The 20,183-nt window shown below is 35.5% G+C and overlaps 1 protein-coding gene across 5 annotated transcripts in view; it reads right to left on the reverse strand.

Moving 5' to 3' along the window:
• Window positions 45-20,183, reverse strand: part of LOC109727090 (WASH complex subunit SWIP homolog) — a 78,312-nt gene continuing 58,173 nt past the window's right edge. For 2 of the 5 annotated variants that reach the window (XM_020256979.1, XM_020256982.1), the window contains exons 17-26: window positions 17,485-17,593; window positions 17,261-17,359; window positions 17,038-17,181; window positions 16,776-16,937; window positions 10,549-10,767; window positions 8,259-8,467; window positions 7,997-8,171; window positions 1,691-1,873; window positions 467-652; window positions 45-384 (exon numbers count right to left, since the gene is read on the reverse strand). In XM_020256979.1, the coding sequence (XP_020112568.1) occupies window positions 298-384; window positions 467-652; window positions 1,691-1,873; window positions 7,997-8,171; window positions 8,259-8,467; window positions 10,549-10,767; window positions 16,776-16,937; window positions 17,038-17,181; window positions 17,261-17,359; window positions 17,485-17,593 (1,573 nt within the window). In that variant the 3' untranslated portion in view covers window positions 45-297. The remainder of the gene's footprint in view (window positions 385-466; window positions 653-1,690; window positions 1,874-7,996; window positions 8,172-8,258; window positions 8,468-10,548; window positions 10,768-16,775; window positions 16,938-17,037; window positions 17,182-17,260; window positions 17,360-17,484; window positions 17,594-20,183) is intronic. The other 3 variants (XM_020256981.1, XM_020256980.1, XM_020256983.1) reach the window with 3 other exon arrangements.

A 20,183-nucleotide genomic window follows, 5' to 3' on the forward strand; every position in this document is an offset into this window, starting at 1 on the left:
AAACTATTAGACTTTTCTACCAGTAATGAAATATGCTCGTGAACTACAGATACAAAAGTTATCTTATTTCCGTCCGGGCTATACATGCGAGAGAATTCGGAATCTTTCTTTCTTTTTTTTTTTCTTTTTAACCAACAGATATTGGCTCCGCAAATGACTACACGTTAAAATATCAGCTGGAAACTTATCCAGATTTGATCAGCACAAATGCACCAGTATAGAATTATAGTAGTGAAACCCAAAACCAAAAAAGAAAGTGAAACGGGAACACAAAAAACATATAGGGACCGTTTCTTATTATGATGACAAAAGTGTCCTAGCAAACTTTAGACTGCATTCTATGAGCTCAATCTCATCTCGGTATCTCTTCCGCTTGTCGACACCCTGCCCAGTAAAAGAAAATACTCTGAGAAAAAGTAAAAATACAGACGACGGGAGCATTCGACTAAATTTAAGATTTTAATACCTTGTGGGCTTCAGTTGTAATGGGCGGGGCCTGGAGCCAGCGCGTTAAACCAGCTAGATTGCTCCAACCCTTCTTTTCCTCCTGTGACTCGCAACTTTCCTCTGGCAAGGTGATTTCCTCCCTGAGTTTCTTCTTTGCAGAAGAAAACCAGTTCAGTTTGTCAAATGACTCTTCTTGCCCTAAAACCTGCAAATGTCAAAACCTTAGAAGGGAAAAGAAATCGATTCAAAAGATGAAATAGGTCGAGGTAGTTAATGAAAAGTAGAAGATAATGGGAACTTTATTGCAGATAAAATGTAGTAGTTGGATGTGCTATGGAATGTTTGCCACCGTTCTATCAGAAAAGTATGACAATCGACTTGTTGCACAATCAACTTGTTTCACAGGCTCGACAGTTCATTTCTCAATCTCACAAATCAGTCTCTCAATACAAGAGAAATATATTTCTGTACCCGGTGCATTTTTCACTGTGTCCATGCATCTCCCCATGGCACTCCATTCCATTCCATCCCGTATAGTAATACTAACACCATACCATCCACCGAGTTTGGAGTGTCTAATGCACAGCTAAAAGGTCCAGGGGCCAAAATGAAACTCGGATAGAAGTTCAGGGGCTAGTAGTATGATTTACTCTCACAAAAGCCATCAATTCATTATTATTATTATTATTATTATTATTATTTTGCTCTAGTGGTGAACGGGTGTATAGATGCACTGACGCAAGCAATAATTTCTCCAACAGAGTGACAGGAGGGACTATTATGAAACAGTACAAAAAGGTTCTGGTGTCGATATTTTTAAAAATTGTAGGGATCAAACTAAAATGCCGCTAAAAGTGCACGGACTAGGGGAATAATCTGACCTCACGAACCAAATTCTACTTACTAGGACATCAGTAAACATGTGGCCATTTTGATCTTCAAGTAGAAGTTTTTGTTGTTAAGGAAGAAAACCAGTACAATATTTTTATAAGAAAACCAGTAAACAGAAGAACACATTTCACATGCACCACAGCTTCGTAAGCTCTTCCAGACAATCATCAAAGAAGAAATTTTACTGCAAGAGGAACTATCTAAGGAAGAATCACGCATGAGTTCTACTGCAAGGTGAAATTGAAGAGCCTGTCGCATACTCAAATACATGTATATTTTATTTTCCAGCAAGTAGCATGAGTCAACAATATAGAACACCAAACTGATTTGAAGTCACAATCATGTGAGATACCTTGAGAACAAACGCAGTTCCCATGATGAGTCCATCATTAATGCTTACAATGCTTCCTGGTTCGTGGTCCCCTCTTACCAATTTATCCTTCCGAAGAACTCTACAGTCCACCAAGTTGGCAATAAGAGATGGAATTATAAGGAAGAAATCCTTTAGCTCACGAAGTTCGCTTAATTGAAGCTTCTACATGCAGCCAAGAAGAAAGGTACCAAAAACAAATCAGTGCAAATCAAACTGTGGCAACAATGCAAAAGAGAAATTTTCGTTATAATCAAATAAAGCACAAAGAACCTCAAAGTTTCTATTACACATTTTCCCTGATTTCAACAAATATTAAACATTTTTAGTTAGTTAAATTATAAGTTAATCTAAACTAGTGGAGATGCTAATATTGGACCTCAAACTATCGCTGTACCAATCAAGTCACTAATATTTTACAAATTACAAATCTATTTCCGATAATGTCAAATAGGTTAATCTCCAATGCCATCTTACTGTTAATATATCATCAGTGAAAAGCTAATAAAATTGGAAAAAAAAAAGAAGTAGATGAACCAATATCCGCATGAGTTGTTAGCATAGATCTATTTATGTTAACATAACATACGCTAATATTTATTCTATATACCTTATTTGTGTATCCTTATATTTTGTTAACCCTAATTGTACACAGCTATTATACTCTATAATATATATATTTAATACAAACCCTTAATGGGTTCTTGCAATTTTACCAAAACTTTCACAAGTGATTTATGAGAAAAATAGCATACTGAATCACATCACCCCAAAAACAAGAAAGCATGCATGATTGAAAAAGGAGGCTTCGAACAACATTACTGAGACATTTGTGTTTGTGTTTCGCTACACTATTTGTTAATCTCATTGGGTGCAAGTGAGTATTTAAGGTCAAGAAAAAGGCAGATGGTTCCTTTGGAACGTCTCAAAGCTTGTCGTACCTCAAAGCTACAAATAACGACATGGTATCGAATTTCATAAGACCTTCTACCCTGTTGTCAAACTACTACTATTCATACTATTATTTCGGTGGCGCTTTTATTTGGATCAGACCTTCGACGATTACATATCAAAAATGTGCTCCTTCACAGTGTTCCCTCTGAGGAGGTATGCATGAAACAACCGCCAAGTTTCACGCTTCCATCCTATCCTAATCATGTCTGCCTGCTACAAAAGGCGATTAACAGACTTAAATAGGAACCCCCCACTTGGTTTCAACGCTTCACTTCTTCTGAAGTGGGGTTCATTAGCAATATCGCTAATCCATCTATGTTTGTTTCTCAGTCTTCACATAGCATTCTTATACTTTTATGATACGTTGATGATATCATTGTGACGGACATTTCTTCCTCATTATTGGACTCTTTAATCTCGACATTGCAATTGGAATTTGCTATAAAAGACTTAGGGTCTCTTCATTACTTTTTGGGATTGGAAGTTACCGCCTCTGCTAAGGGTCTTTCTTTAACATAACAGAAGTATGCTCAACAGCTACTTGAGCGTCATGACCTCTCTTCAAACAAACCTATTTCCGGTCCTCCTATAACGCAAGGGTTGTCTGTTTGAGGATTCTTANCAGAAAAAACCGTTTAAGCCCAACGTTACCCCCCTTATTCGGGAACAAGGGGGGAAACAAGGGTTTGCGTTGCAAACCAAGGACCCTTGTCATCAAAGGCCCTTAGACCTTGATCGACCATATTCCGACCTTGACGACAAGGTGGGCAAAGGACCTTGTTCGAACAAGGACCTACTCTTGTTCTAATTAATTTTAGATTTAAATTAAAATTACCGTCATTTAATAATTAATTAGATTAATTATATAAATTTAGTAATAAATAATGAAATTATTAATTTATTAAATTTATTAAATAATAAATATTAATTTATAATTATTAATCTATTAATAATAATAATTAAATAATAAATATTAATTAATAATTATTAATTAATATAAATAATAAAAAATAATTATTAATAATAAATAAGAATTACCATTGCAATTGGAATTTGCTATAAAAGACTTAGGGTCTCTTCATTACTTTTTGGGATTGGAAGTTACCGCCTCTGCTAAGGGTCTTTCTTTAACATAACAGAAGTATGCTCAACAGCTACTTGAGCGTCATGACCTCTCTTCAAACAAACCTATTTCCGGTCCTCCTATAGCACTCAACCATCTGCTCGCAAGGGTTGTCTGTTTGAGGATTCTTATACTTATCGTCAAATGTTGGGGCCTTATAGTATCTCACTATTACTCAGCCAGACATTTCTTGTACTGTCAATTTGCTGGCTCGATTCTTGCATACGAGACAATTCTTGCATGCGTCTCGCGAGCCACCTCTATAAGCTGTCAAACCAATTCTTCATTACATTCACGGCACCTTGTCGTACGATCTACAATTCTCCCGCTACATTAATCCTTCTCTTGTTGCCTATTTTGATGCTGATTAGGCAAACTGTCCAGACACTCGTCATTCAACTTCTAGCTGTTGTATCTTTTTTCTTATATCGTGGTCTGCCAAGAACAACCTACTATTTCTCGGTAAAGTTCAAAAGGTGAATATCACTCTATTGCCTTCACTCTAGCTGAAACTGTTCGAAATTGTGGCCTTTTTTATGATCTTGATGTACAACAACAACGCCCAATCTTCATATACTATGGCAATCTAGTTGTAGTGTACTGAATTTCAATATACTTCCCTGAACTTTGGCCAAATTGGGCAAAGTATGGATAAAATGGCGTTTGAGACTATTTGAGAGAGTTTAGATAGACCTCGGATTAATTATAATTGAGTTGGAGTGAGATTAGAGTGGAAACAAAATTTCTAGAGCAAAAGAGTGAGATTAGAGTGGAAACAAAATTTCTGGAGCAAAAGATGAAGGAAAAAAATTTTGCAAAACTCTCGGAGTCCAAACCTTCCCTCTAAGGTCTGGACCCTGCCTGCATGAATTTGCAAATTGGGTACGGTGTGGGTACGGGGTCCGGACCCTAGAATATGATCTGGAGCCTCTCTCAGCCCAAAATGCGGTTTGAGTGAAATTGCATTAAATAGGAGGGGTTAAGTTGTAATTTTGCTTGGGGGCTTCTAAATAGGCCCCAACTCTCTCATTCTCTCATTCTTTCCCACACCCAAACACAAGAGAGCCCTTTTCTCTTTCTCTCAAATCCTCTTCCCTTACTCTCTAACTTCTCTCTCTCTCTCTCTGGTAATCTCTCCAACAAGTGAAGATTGGAAGAGATAAAGTTTACTTGGAAGAGAAGCAAGCTCTTATACAAAAGCCGCTTAAGGAGGGCAAAGTGCTTAAGGTGAGATTTTGAAGTTTTGAGTTAGGGTTTGGGTTAAATCCTTTGAAAATGAAATTTTTGGAAGTCCTAAATGATTCTAAACTAGATTGGTTAAAAAGATCACCATAAAATTGGGTGTTCTTGAAGGATTTAAAACCCTATGTTGAAAATTAGGGTCTTTGTGTTTTTGGGGTTTCCATTCAAATTGACCCTTTAATCCTTTAATTGAAGGATAGTTCGACGCGAGGGCCAACGTTGATTTGGATTATAACTTCCGATTGGGAGGAACGACCCGATTTTGGAGAATTTCCTTCGTTAGACCCTAAACGTGCCGAGACGTCATCAAAAATCTAATTGCTTGGAAATCCCAGCAATTGGCATTTAACCGAGGTGGGTGGTGCTCTCCGAAGTTATAGAATTTCTTCCTAAGTTGCTTCTTTGTTCATACATACATGGATATGGATTGCTTATGCATTTTAGGGTTATTGTTATGCTTATTGTCATAATTCCTTGCATACTTCCTGAAGGAGTAGACAACTAACTTGTGCTAAGAACTCAAAATGTAGGATCCATGAGGGTTGGGTCATTCGGACATCGAGAACCCTAGAAATACAAAAGAATTGGTGAATGAACTTAGACAAAACCTTGTGGAACACTAGGCGTCATTGTTGTTGTTAAAAAATGATAGTGACATGGATTGAATGTGATCACAAGTGCAAGTAGAGAATTGTGATCACAAGTGCAAGTAGAGAATTGGGACATTGCATTATTTAGCTACATAGTTCTTGTATGATGATAGTATGTTGCCATAGTTGCACATGTCATGAGGTGAGCATGTTTGGAATTGGTAGATCCCGGAATGTTGTCATCACTGAATAAAAGGACTAAATCATACTCGCATAATCTATTGTGGCTTGTGGAGGTCGCGACTCCACAAGCAATGAGCTCCGGAGTGTCACATGATGAGGGATAGGGTCACGACGGTGCCTACCCTGCAGACGGCCCAAGGTAGGTGTTTGAGTTGCGTAGCTCCTCCCCACGTGGCTTAGAGATGTGAGTTGGGCTCAACCTTAGGTTGAGCCGGTACGATTAGGTCAAGAGGTAAAAAAGGGACAGGTTGATTATATTGGGTCTTGAACCTTGTTCCATATTATTAAGGCATGGTAGTAGTTGGTTGATTCTATATGTTCTTCTCGTAGCGGTAGACTACTTACTTATTTCACATACTTATGCCTTATTAGACCTAGTAGGGAAAAGTCGCCAAGGTCAGCGGCCAAATCCACTGGGAACTTCTTTTAGTTCTCACACGCTGTTTTGTAGAGCCAACCACGAGCAGGCGGCAGAAGATCGAGGCAAGGGCATCGCGCCCTAGATAGACCTCCCAGTGTAGGTCACCCCATGTATAGAGCAAAGAGATGTAAATCTTCATTTTGGGAACGTAAATGTAATAGATAGTGCAAAAATGTATTATACAAGAAAGACTGTATTTTGGTTAAAGATCAAATTGTATGTAAAATGTGAATGCTCCAACAAAGTATAGTTAGTTTACTTTCTCGCTCTTGTGATATGCCCTCATGCAAAATGTGCTTCATTGCTATTTCTTGATTGAAATTCAATGTAATGGTTTTATTTGCGCCTTTGGCAGGCAGGAAAAGCTCTGTCCATTCGGCAGGTCTATGCACTCACCCGCAAGGGTTTCCTGTAAGGTACCGGACTTCTAAAACTATGAAGTTACGGTGTACATTTAAATGGCTCCGGCGAGGTTGCGGCGGAATGTAACATACCGGATTTTAAATATAAAAGTGAAAATAAATAAAAATAGTATGAGATACTATTTTTATTGGATTTAGAGAAGTGAAATATAGGTTCGGAATGACCTGTGCTGAAATCGGAGCGAAAACAGAAGATTTAGAATTTTCTGTNTATTTGATACTTCCTTATGCAATCTTGATTGATATCCGTTCCTGGTTGGAACATATCTATATTGTTTGGATTGCGACGCCTTGGACGTACTGGGGAGACTCTGTCCGCGTACAAAGGAATCCCCGGTCCGTTCGGCGGTCTGTTGTCGGCGCCGCGGCCCGGTCCAAATAGGCGGTTGGTCGCGGGGCGTGACATTTCCGCTGTGGAATAAGGCGGGGCGTGACACTAGTACTACATATATTGTTGCCAATCCAGTTCTACATGCATGCGCCAAGCACATCAAACTTCACTATCATTTCCTACGAAAGAGAAAATTTAAGCGGGTTGACCTTGCCCTATTTCATATCTCGTCTGGAAAACTTGTAGATATCTTTACCAAGCCGTTGACCACCTCACATTTTTCTGCACTTCGTTCCAATCCTCACATCTGGCTGTAAGATGCTCAAATTTGTGGGGAGATGTTAGCGTAGATCTGTTTATGTTAACATAATGAGGACTGATATTTCTTCTATATATCTTATTCGTATATTCTTATTTTGTTAACCCTAGCTGTTGTACATAGCTATTTTACTCTATACCTATTCGATATAAGCCCTAGATTGGTTTCATACTATTTTACCAAAACTTCCATGAGTAATAAAGTAGATTTCTTTATCAAAAAGAATAGTAAAAAGGACATTTAATATTGGAGAGGATGAATTTGATAAATCATAAGGATGCAACAACTTTGAGTGCTCGGTAATCAAATTGGCAGCTTGATAACACATAATTAAGCTCCTTTCAAGATAAGCAAATTCTATCATGGCATCTTCTTCCCTCAAAAGGGAGAAAGGAAAAGTACGAGAATGACGCAAAAAAAAAAAGGGGGGGGGGGAGAGGGAAGCATCACCAGAATGCTATGTTTTTTATGCTGACCCAGCACACTTTTTAAGTTTCCGTGAAAGATAATCCAAAATAAAACTTATTGGAACTACTATTCCATTAAAGAATAAATATACACTACTGTAGAGATAAGAGAAGAAGCAAAGTGAAAGATAAAGTTGACAAACAAGAAGTTATATACTGCATAAAAGCATTACTACCTCTGAAAATATTGCAATGAGAGAGGAGAAAGGTTTGATCGTGTCATCCAGTCGGCACTTATTATTTGTAATACATGTATCCAACATTCTTCCTACCATCACAGTTTCGTCACTAAGACCAAGAATCTTGCAAGTCTCCGAGAAGTTCAAATCACTAGTGGATCCTTTTGTATACCTGAAGTCCAAGAAGGCATAGATATCTAAAGAGCAAAATTTGACTACGGTGAAAATAACTAGATAGAGAGTGATTTGGAAATCATACCACAAACTGTTGCAGCAGTAACGAGAACAACCAACTAGGAGAGTCCTCACAAGACCTAAAGCATTACCTATCCTAGTGATAACAAAATGTATTTGTTCTAACAAGGTGACTCCATGATTTCCAATGGCCAGCTTCCCTAGAGAAAATTTAAGCTCCTGTTGCTGTAAAGAAGGATGTGCATTCAGCGCAGCACTGTTTCTCTGCGAAAACTCCAAAATAAATATATACATAAATAAAGACAATCCACAGCTAAACTGATATCATAAATGAATATGAAATATAAGAGATATCAGCTGAAATTCCATTTCCTTTCTCAAATTATCATCATGCATGTGTTAACCCATAAATAAGCATGGACAGACATTATCAATAAGCTCACCAAAACACTGATTCCGTGTTTGATGATCTGCAATGAAAATCGTGGAAGGAACTATAAATTTAAAAATTTTCTTCATCCACTCATTTTCAAGATAAACTTCAGTAATGAGAAAAGAATTGAAATTTGGTTTTCGCGAATGAATACCGAAGGATGTTATCAATAAAGATGTATACAAGTCCAATTTTAAGATACAATGCAACCAGCATGCAATAACAGCAAGCAAACAAGATGTAACTGCTTCATAGGCAGAAAGTGATGGGTTCTTTTGCTGACGCCAAATATTTTAACTACTGTGAAAGCAACAGTGTTATAAGCAATAAATGAACAGTTTATAATTAGTTGCTTATAATGCAAGAAACTATATAATGCACAATAAAGGAAAAGTGGGTAGAGAAGGATCAGAAAAGAAAGAAACAGGAAGAACTGGACAAGACTACCACTGCAAGATAAAAATCCATCTTTTGAAGCATTGCTTATATTACGTAAGTGCAAAAAGTTAATAGGACTAGCAACAAAGAAAGAAATTCAAACAGTTCTGCATTTATCCTATAAAATACTTGGGATGACACTCAAAGAAGTCTAAAAGATTTACAAAGATAAAGATGTCTATTCACTGCTAGATCGTGGTGACTCAAAAAGGTTGCAGATCATTGTTCTAGTGGAAATGTCATGATTCAATCCCAAAAAGCAAATAAAAGAAGGGCCCAATATAGAATTCCAGATTGACTAGGTGACTTTAACACCGAACATATCCTATAAAAATTTGTAACTTTTTATTCTCAGAAAATAAAAGTCCAAGATGAATTCCAGATTGAATGGATGACGTCATTTTGATATATGAATCCCACTCCGAAACAGAAATAATCAGACAAATAGCAGATCGTATATCAGCAAGTCAGCATTAGTCTAGAAAAATAGAGGTTCACTTTTCTGCTGTACATTTACCCATAAATTTTTTGAATTTTTCATGATAAAAATAAACTCTTTAATGAGAGGACTTAAAACCTTGCTTGAATACCAACATTCTCATCATCTATTGCTTTTAAACCTATTATTATAAGATTAAACACTTCACTAATAAGCTGTGATAATTGTCGTTCCAATTTTTTTTGGCACCATATAGTCTTGGATATTATCGTATAAGACCTGCCATTTCAAAGTAAAAAAGCAAATGAAGTATATCTACATTTTCTACACAAATATTCAGGATTTCAGTTTTCCCTCGACTGGAAGAGATTGTTTTCAGAACATCTAAAGTTACATCTCCTGGAGTTTTCCGGTCAACTTTCAGGATAATATACTCAAAATCATACTAGCAACAAAGTTGGCAATAGTTCTGTTAGGCTTCTTAAAAACCACTTTTGTATGCATCTTGTGATGTCGAGGAATAGTATAGTGGACAAACAAGAACATAATATTGTCAGGAAGTATATCGAAGTGGATTATTGACTCAACCGAAACTAGATATTTTCAATATGGCAACAAACACGACAACAACAGCAATTTATGAGAGGGGCAACTAGAAAAGCCAGCATGAATGTGCAAGGAATGCTCTTCAGCTAGAGGAGTTCAAGGATTTGCATCTCGTGAAGATTGCCAGTGAGCTTTCCGTTCACCAAACATGGACTAAACAGGGTAGGCGGGGAGCCTATATCAACAACTTGACATTCATAAGATTTCTGTTTAGCTTAACTATCAAAAATCACATACATGATTAATGGTATTAATTAATTGATGGACCCACAATTTGATGAGACATTTCCACTAATCATAAAGAAAAACAACAAGATTAAGGAGAGCTAATAGAAAAAAGAGGTGGTAAATCAAAATTCCTACACTACATAAAACTTCTGCAAAGTATACGTAAAAGAACAAGCAGCATTCCCAGGTATATTAAAGTAACTCATATACCTTAGAAATGTAGGACTCTTTCAATGCACCAGTTTCACAATCACCCTGAATCAACTCACTTAAAGCTGTAAACATCTGATTTAAAAACATTGTGACAGAATTTGAAGCAACAGAAATTGGTCTTAAACCATGTCTAGCCAATGAAGTTGCAACATGCTCGACGCCTATTACTTTTAAGTTCTTCCGACCTTGATTGTCAGGGCCATTCTCAATGAACATCTGCAATCAAAATCTTTTATGCAATTAGTGGCATCTAATGTACCTTTTACTCTAGTGTTTAAGCATTAAAAATGATAAATAGCTAAAATATTGGCTTGTGACCTAAAATTAACAGAAAAAGACAAAACCTTGCAAGGAAAATTAAGTATATCTTAATAGATGAAATAAGCAATTTTCCTTAACAATAAATTGCCCTAAAATATTAATGTAACTAAAACAAGTTGATAAGGCAGAGAATTTGTGATATGTTTCACAAGATGTGTTCAATTTGGAGTTGCTAAGCAATGCTAGCCAAGTCAATTTATCCGGAATACTAGTTATGCAACTATGAGCCCAAAACACCACGCAATTTTAAACATATCTAAAAGATGAGTTTGGCATTTAATACTTGACATAAACCAACACGAGCTTTGTTGGGCTACTATCGGCAGCAAATGGCTCGGTTTACTACCGATTTGTTTTCGATAAGAGAGGTTCCAAATCGACGATCGGCACCGTTAAACATGATCTAGACTATTTAAATTATCTAGAAATTCTCATGCCTTTTCGACATCACTAACTAAACGATCAAATTAATGGCCGGCACAGTACGTTTGCTCGTTTAACAGTGTAAAAGGGCTCAAATCAGCTGAATTTTTGTGGGAAAATTCTTTAAACTATATACCAAAATTGTATCATCACTTTTTGAAGAATATTCATTATCAGCCATTCATTTTATGTCCACTTAATGGACAAAAGAATCAAGGTTTAAAGTGCCGTGACATGAGCGTGCCGCTGTCTATCTGGCACTGTACGGCACCGGCACACTTCTGTGCCGAGACATGGCACGCTTGCGTGTCGATGGATACGCATGACCTTCTACTAGCACGCTTTGGCACGGACTTGTTTCAGTTTTTCTGGTTCCAATAAGCTCTTATAATGTTATTTTGAAAAATTTAATCATTTGCTATGATTAGCTTACTATACTCATCAATTAACATGCTTATAAGCTTTTTTGTATGTAAAGTATAACTACACCTGATGCAGAATAGAAATTTTTATTGATTAGAATTTTTAAAAGACAAAAACATCTTTCTTCCTTTCTTTTTACTATATTACATTCTTTCTTTTATAAAATACAAAAAAAATTTGAAAATAATTTTAAAAATTATTTGAAAAAAAATTTAAAAAGTATTTTAAAAATTATATTTTAATTAATTTTTTCAACAATTTATTAGATCCATCAAAAAAATTAAGCAATAAATCATATGACAAATAAATTAAATAAATTTAAGTATCAATTGCTTTAATTTAGTTTTTAATTTTATCAGTATTTTCAATCGTCTAATGCAAAAATAAAATTTTATGTTTGATGTGCCTCAAAATTTGTTTATTGAGTTTGATTTTGTTCCCCTTATTCGCCAAAAGTTTCGGAGTGAAACAAATTTTGATAAAATAATTAGTGAAGACAAAATAATTTGATAAAATAATTTTTTTAACTTACCTAATAAGAAAAATTTCAATTTGCAATGTCTTTGGGGGTATGGGGTTACCTAGAATGCTTCTTGGTACCCCAGAGAACAGAACAAAAATAAAAAAAGCAAAAAGCAAAAAAAAAAAAAAAGTGTGCCGGTATGCCGTAGTGCCGCAGCACACACTGCGTATAACGCTGTCTCGCATGACACGCAAGTCCATGCCGCCGCAAGAAGGGAGAGGACCCTGCCGCCCGTGCCGTACTGTATAGGGCGGCACTTTAAACCATGAAGAGAACAATATCGAAAAATCATTAAATTTTATTTCCAAATAGTTTGAATGGTCTAAATTATGTTCAACGGTGTCGATCGTCGATTTGGAAGCTCTATCATCAAAAGCAAATCGGTAGAAAATTGAGCCGTTTATAACTCATAGTATAGTATGTGGGTAAAACTTAACCAGTACTATGTACTCTGAAAAAAATTGCCAAACATGCATTAACAAATCAGGCCCTTTCACATATTGCTTTTGCTTGAGAAGAAAGCCTACTGAAAAACATTTTCAAATTGAAATGGCAAGCGAGAGAGAGCGAGAGAGAGAGAGAGAGAGGAATATGATCTCCATCCTAAGTGCAGGAATCTCAAAGTTAGGAATCCTGAAAGAATAAAAAACAAATTTAACTTAAAGAGACCTTAAGGCCCCGTTTGGTTTGAGGGATAAGCGAGGATAACGAAAGTTATCCCCACTATTCCGCCAAACGGGGTGATGTTTTACTGGGATATTTTATCCCGGTCAAACCTATTCAGGGATTTGCTATTCCACCATTTTGGTGGAATAGTGCTATTCCAATGCTTAATTTCAAACTTAATTAAAATTATAAATTGAATTAAAACTAAATTATATAAATATAATATGTCATATATTATAATACATAATTTTTATTATAAAATTATTAATTGTACTATATTAATACATATTATTTATATTTAAATATNCAATTTATCCGGAATACTAGTTATGCAACTATGAGCCCAAAACACCACGCAATTTTAAACATATCTAAAAGATGAGTTTGGCATTTAATACTTGACATAAACCAACACGAGCTTTGTTGGGCTACTATCGGCAGCAAATGGCTCGGTTTACTACCGATTTGTTTTCGATGAGAGAGGTTCCAAATCGACGATCGGCACCGTTAAACATGATCTAGACTATTTAAATTATCTAGAAATTTTCATGCCTTTTCGACATCGCTAACTGAACGATCAAATTAATGGCTGGCACAGTACGTTTGCTCGTTTAACAGTGTAAAAGGGCTCAAATCAGCTGAATTTTTGTGGGAAAATTCTTTAAACTATATACCAAAATTGTATCATCACTTTTTGAAGAATATTCATTATCAGCCATTCATTTTATGTCCACTTAATGGACAAAAGAACCAAGGTTTAAAGTGCCGTGCCACGAGCGTGCCGCTGTCTATCTGGCACTGTACGGCACCGGCACACTTCTGTGCCGAGACATGGCACGCTTGCTTGTCGATGGATACGCATGACCTGCTACTAGCACGCTTTGGCACGGATTTGTTTCAGTTTTTCTGGTTTCAATAAACTCTTATAATGTTATTTTGAAAGATTTAATCATTTGCTATGTATAGCTTACTATACTCATCAATTAACATGCTTATAAGCTTTTTTGTATGTAAAGTATAACTATACCTGATGCAGAATACAATTTTTTATTGTTAGAATTTTTAAAATGCAAGGACATCTTTTTTTTTTCTTTTTTCTATATTACATTCTTTCTTTTATAAAATACAAAAAAATAATTTTAAAAAGCATTTGAAAAAATTATTTTAAAAAGTATTTGAAAATAATTAATTTTTAATTATTTTTTAAAAAAAAATTAGTAGATCTATCAAAAAATTAAGCAATAAATTATATGACAAATAAATTAAATAAATTTAGTATCAATTAATTTAATTTAACTTTCATTTTATCAGTATTTTCAATCTTCTAACGCAAAAATAAAATTTTATGTTTGATGTGCCTCAAAATTTGTTTATTGAGTTTGATTTTGTTCCCCTTATTCGCCAAAAGTTTCGGAGTGAAACAAATTTTGATAAAATAATTAGTGAAGACAAAATAATTTGATAAAATAATTTTTTTAACTTACCTAATAAGAAAATTTTCGATTTGCAATGTCTTTGGGGGTATGGGGTTACCTAGAATGCTTCTTGGTACCCCAGAGAACAAAACAAAAATAAAAAAAGCAAAAAGCAAAAAAAAAAAAAATGCCGCAGTGCCGCAGCACACACTGCGTATCACGCTGTCTCGCGTGACACGCAGGTCCATGCCGCCGCACGGAGGGAGAGGACCCTACCGCCCGTGCCGTACTGTATAGGGCGGCACTTTAAACCATGAAGAGAACAATATCGGAAAATCATAAAATTTTATTTCCAAATAGTTTGAATGGTCTAAATTATGTTCAACGGTGTCGATCGTCGATTTGGAAGCTCTATCATCGAAAGCAAATCGGTAGAAAATTGAGCCGTTTATAACTCATAGTATAGTATTTGGGTAAAACTCAACCAGTACTATGTACTCTGAAAAAAATTGCCAAACATGCAGTAACAAATCAAGCCCTTTCACATATTGCTTTTGCTTGAGAAGAAAGCCTACTGAAAAACATTTTCAAATTGAAATGGCAAGCGAGAGAGAGAGAGAGGAATATGATCTCCATCCTAAGTGCGGGAATCTCAAAGTTAGGAATCCTGAAAGAATAAAAAACAAATTTAACTTAAAGAGACCTTAAGGCCCCGTTTGGTTCGAAGGATAAGCGAGGATAACGAAAGTTATCCCCGCTATTCCGCCAAACAGGGTGATGTTTTACTGGCATATTTTATCCTGGTCAAACCTATTCCCAGTTATCCCTGAATAGCAAGGGATTTGCTATTCCACCATTTTGGTGAAATAGTGCTATTCCAATGCTTAATTTCAAACTTAATTAAAATTATAAATTGAATTAAAACTAAATTATATAAATATAATATGTCATATATTATAATACATAATTTTATTATAAAATTATTAATTGTACTATATTAATACATATTATTTATATTTAAATATTATAACAAATTTTATAATAAATTATATTTAAATATTATAATAAATTTTTTTTATTAAATTTAAGTTTAAATAGAATTTTTAAAAAATTTATAAATTTATTATAATAAATTAATTTTATTAATTGTTCCCACCCCTATTCTTATTTTAAAAATTTTAAAATTAAAATTTAAATTTTTAAAATTTATAATTTGTAATCTCAAAATTAAAGTTTATAATTTTAAATTTAAATTTTGATATTTTAAATTTTTGAAGTTTAAAATTTGATATTTTTTATTTTTCAAATTTAAATTTGATCTTAAATTTAAAGTTTGAAATTTAAAATTTAAAATTTTGAATTTTAAATTTTAATTTCAAATTTTGAAATTTCAAAGTTAAAATTTAAAATTTAAAAATTCAAATTCAAATTCAAATATAATAAGAGGGTAATATCATTATTTTTTTATTTATAAAAATCCACTATTTTTCTTATTCCATCTTACCTAACCAAACGCTATTTTTTTTATTCCCACGAATAACCCAATTTTCATCCAAACGCAAAATTGATCTAATCCTCGCTTATACCTTAATTTATACCTATTCCTGGAATAGTCATTTTTTGCTTATCCCCGAACCAAACGATACCTAAGAAAATATCTCTAACCATTACCCATACTCAGCGAAGACTTGTTGCGGAGCAGGCTAGTTAAATAGAAAAGGTCAAAATGTATGAAGACACCTAAACTATAGGCCGTTTTGAAATAGACCCTCCAACTTTATTTTCTCTACTCTTCATTTTGATTCGAGATTTTCTATAAGGCGAAGAGGGTCTGTTAACCTAATGGCTTTGCTCCATTTTCAACTAATGGAACAGTGGGTTCCGTTAAAGCTAACAAACAACAGCTGAATGATATGTGAGTTTTAATGGAAATCCTCTATTCAGCCATAATAAATAACCAAATCAAAAGAGACGAGAGTTGAGGAAGCTTGACATAAAAAATAAAAAAATGAAGTTAGAGGGTATATTCCAATTTCCAAAGCGGACTATAAGTGAGCGGTTCTCCATACATTTCGAACAACAAAAGTGGCATCTTAGCAAAGCTTAATAAAGTGACCAAACCCTCTGGACCAAAGATTGGTTCTCATGTTGAGAACTAAAATAATTCATCCAATGACAGGGTGGCCGCAAATTATATTGCTGATGCATCAACCATTGCAAGCAATTCTGCAAATCATTTGATGACTGCCACATCCAAAGAAACCTAACAGCTGTCCAAAAATTAATTCTTAGAGATCAAAATTTGAGAATTTATTCATTTTTATCTTAAATGGTTTTTTTTTCCAACATATACTAAGAAAAGCAAAGCAACTCTTTCCAGCTCTTCTCTTGCAGCAAAGTGACCTAAAGTTCCTTCACTTTTTCATAATAAAATAATCAAAAAAGTTCTCAACCTGGTTAAACATGTTGTAGGAGTAGCCGTCAACAAATGTATTCGGATTTTCAACAACTTTGCTGATATCGAAATTCTGATCCCCAAAATATCCAGACAGATAACAATCATCCAGTTCTAAACCATACTTGAGCTCCCCTAACTGTCGCATCTCTGCATATACCTTAAAACAAAGCATGCCAGAATCAGAAGGAAATAATATAGAATGCATATCAATATAATCTTAATGAAAAAAAAAATCTCATACTGAATGCCGTCCGTACCCTGCCATCATATGCAGACATTACTGAGTGACTATAGAAGGCCGAATTTAAGTAGCTCTCTACAAGCAACTTTACATCAATTAACTTGAAAGGAAGTCGCAACGGATTGACCATTAAGTACCACGAAAGATTTCGGACGCCAGTCTGGCAAGACATCAGCAAAAGGAAGCAGTAATCAGCACGTGAAAAAACACCTATTCCTATACAGTACAATTTTGATTACCCTTGTTGGGTTCACAAACACGGATCCCCTTAATCGAGTGGAATGAACATGAAGTCGCAGATCAGTCTCAATATCTTTGCAGAGAGGAGCAATAATTTCCTGCTTGAAAATGAGCAAGTGAAATAACATTGAACAAAGAACCCAATAGCATCTACAGAGAAACCGACCCACAAATGAGAAAAACTAAACTATAACTCGTAATATTGATCATACTAGGCACATACACATATCAAAGCATTCTCAATTTCTTTCTCATATGATTGAAGGGTAAGTTTGCCAACGTGGCTGAGTTTAAGAAGCGATAGCCCATCCGAGAAAGCATCGAGGATGTACCTATAAAATCAAAATGTTGTAAAACATTCTAGTAAGATAAAATAATTAATCAATATATGAGATACAGGCCTGATCCATTTGTATCACAGTGGATTGGAAAAATTGAAAGCAAATATTATGCATGTTTAGCAGTTTCTCCTTTCATTGTTAACTGCGAGCCGATTAGAGGAAAGAACTACTAGGCAGTCAGACCTATGATTAAAACTTCTAGAAAAACAAATATAAAGATAAATTTTACGGAATACATGTTCAAGTTTGGCAGCTATGAGGCAGGATAGACCAGATGTGATAGGACAAAGAAAATGTGCCCACACTGATGCATGATGGATGAGAAATGCAAGTCCACACGATTAAGCTTATATGAGTGAAAATCATTAATTTAGTTTACAGTTAGCTAGAAGTTGAATAAATATAGCTAGCTAACATCAAGTAAGACAAATTATTGCTACTGCATCATTGTGAAGATATAAATAAATGTTTTAGGAGCACAAAAAACTATAAATCAGATAGGGAATTATCTAACAAATGATTAAAAGATTTTAAAAGTTCAAAAGAAACTAGGAAAATTCACAAAGTTATACTAAGAAGGGTACATTCTTATCCACTTCAAGTAGAAACACTTCATATCAAAGGTAAAATTAGAGAAGATAAAAATCGACCAACATAGAAAGCTTCTGAACTTGACAATTATAGCAATGAAGATCTAAATTGATGTATAAGGAAAAAAAGTACTAGATGTTGTATGCTAAGGAGAACCAAAAGGGATCATTATTTCAAATTTTGAATAGCATATGATCGTGTAAATAGCAATGTTTTGAGAACCTAACTGGTCATTGAACCGACAAGGGAGGAGGTTTAAGGTTGAACCTCAACAAGGGTTGAATCGTGGTCAAACCATAAAAATATATAATATAAAAATAAAACCTACATATACATTTTTTTAAAAAAAAATTAACTCATCCAATGGTTTAGATACAATATTTCTGCATTTTTTGATGCATTTGTAGCTCAGCATTGTTGGTTGGAGTAGCGATCCATACTAAAGGTTGCAAGTTCGAATACTCCAAACCATTTAACATTCTCACGATAAAACCTAGTTGTTGGGTTTAAATGAACTGCAAACCACCCAGCTGTTGGGTTTAATTGAACTTGCTCGTTCGGCAGTTCCGGCCAGCTCATCCAGATCAACCTGGTTATTTCTCCAATGCGGTTTCCAAACCTGCAACGAACTGGCCGTTGAACCTGTTCCCAATTACCCGGTTCGACAGGCCAATCCAATCCAATCGAGTTCTCTGAACCATGGTAATTAGCAATTCTTGCATAAAATAGAGATGAATGATCTATCACGTCGGAGATGAACCAAAAATTTTAAATGCGAAGGAATGGGATTGGGCAAGCCCTTACCATCACAGTATGACAACGTGCATATTTTGTGTTCAAATGTGTGCTGTTGAAACAATACCTATCTACCAGCACACTTAGGTATTAAAAAATTTATTTTCTTTGGCTCTTTATATTCCAATTGCTCCTAATATACTTTTTATCAAACCATTTGTACTCTATTGATATAATAACTTGCTAACTTTAGAAAGAGAGGGTTTTTAGCCGTGTTGTTGGCACAGGAGTCGTATCATGCCATGCCTGATAAATTGCTGACATGATTCAGCACGGTTGACATAGTACAGCACGGTGGGCACAGCCCAAGCTTGAGATAAACAATCTATCTAAATATGGATACAGGACAACATATGATTCAATGTACAATGGCTTGCTCACTGGGCCACCTAATATATGGTGCAATCCATCGACCACATAGATGCAACCCCACAGACCGAATTCTAGAACACTATTGTTATGAATAAAACAAGTATCGCTCAATCCAACAATTTGATCTGAATCATCCAAACAAATTGTAGAGACCTGGAATTTTAGCTGAGGCTTGTCGACAGCTCTGGAGAGTGTCGGGACAAGTCCGGGTCGCGTTGGCGCGAAGTGGACGCCAAACGGGCCTTGTGGGAACTTGGGAGCAGCGTGTATCTTGAAGATCTGCGAAATAGCAGATTTTCAGTGAGCTGTACCGGTACAAATCTGGGTTTGTACCGGTACAACATCGATTGCTATACCGGTACAACATCGATTGTTTATACAGGTTCAGCTACGCTTCGTATACCGGAGAAATTCTCTTGTATACGGCGGATTTGTCGGCGTGCCCGGGGGACTGTGCAGCCCGGGGCGTGACAGATTAAGTTGGTATCAGAACCTAACTTTAGGTCGTTGGGACCTAGGAACCCTAAGCTGGTAAGCCATAGGAAAGCTTGACGCGAGAGGCGTGATTTAATGCGAAAGTCACTAATTGATTGTTCTAACTCATCCTAGAGTGGAGTGAGTGACTGAAGGAGTGCCTGTTTCGGTCCAGAAAATTATGTTGGCTGCAGACGACATAATTTTGAGGAGAAACAGGGACCGCCTTCGAGACTTTCATTGATTGGGTCGAGTGTTTGTGTTTTTCTGACCCCCGTATCCTTTAAATGCAGCTATGCGTCGACGCAGAGGACGACCGTCGCTTAGGGATCGCGCCCCACTACCGCCG

This window comes from Ananas comosus, linkage group 22, assembly GCF_001540865.1.
Source record: "Ananas comosus cultivar F153 linkage group 22, ASM154086v1, whole genome shotgun sequence".
In the NCBI taxonomy this organism is placed as follows: domain Eukaryota; kingdom Viridiplantae; phylum Streptophyta; class Magnoliopsida; order Poales; family Bromeliaceae; genus Ananas; species Ananas comosus.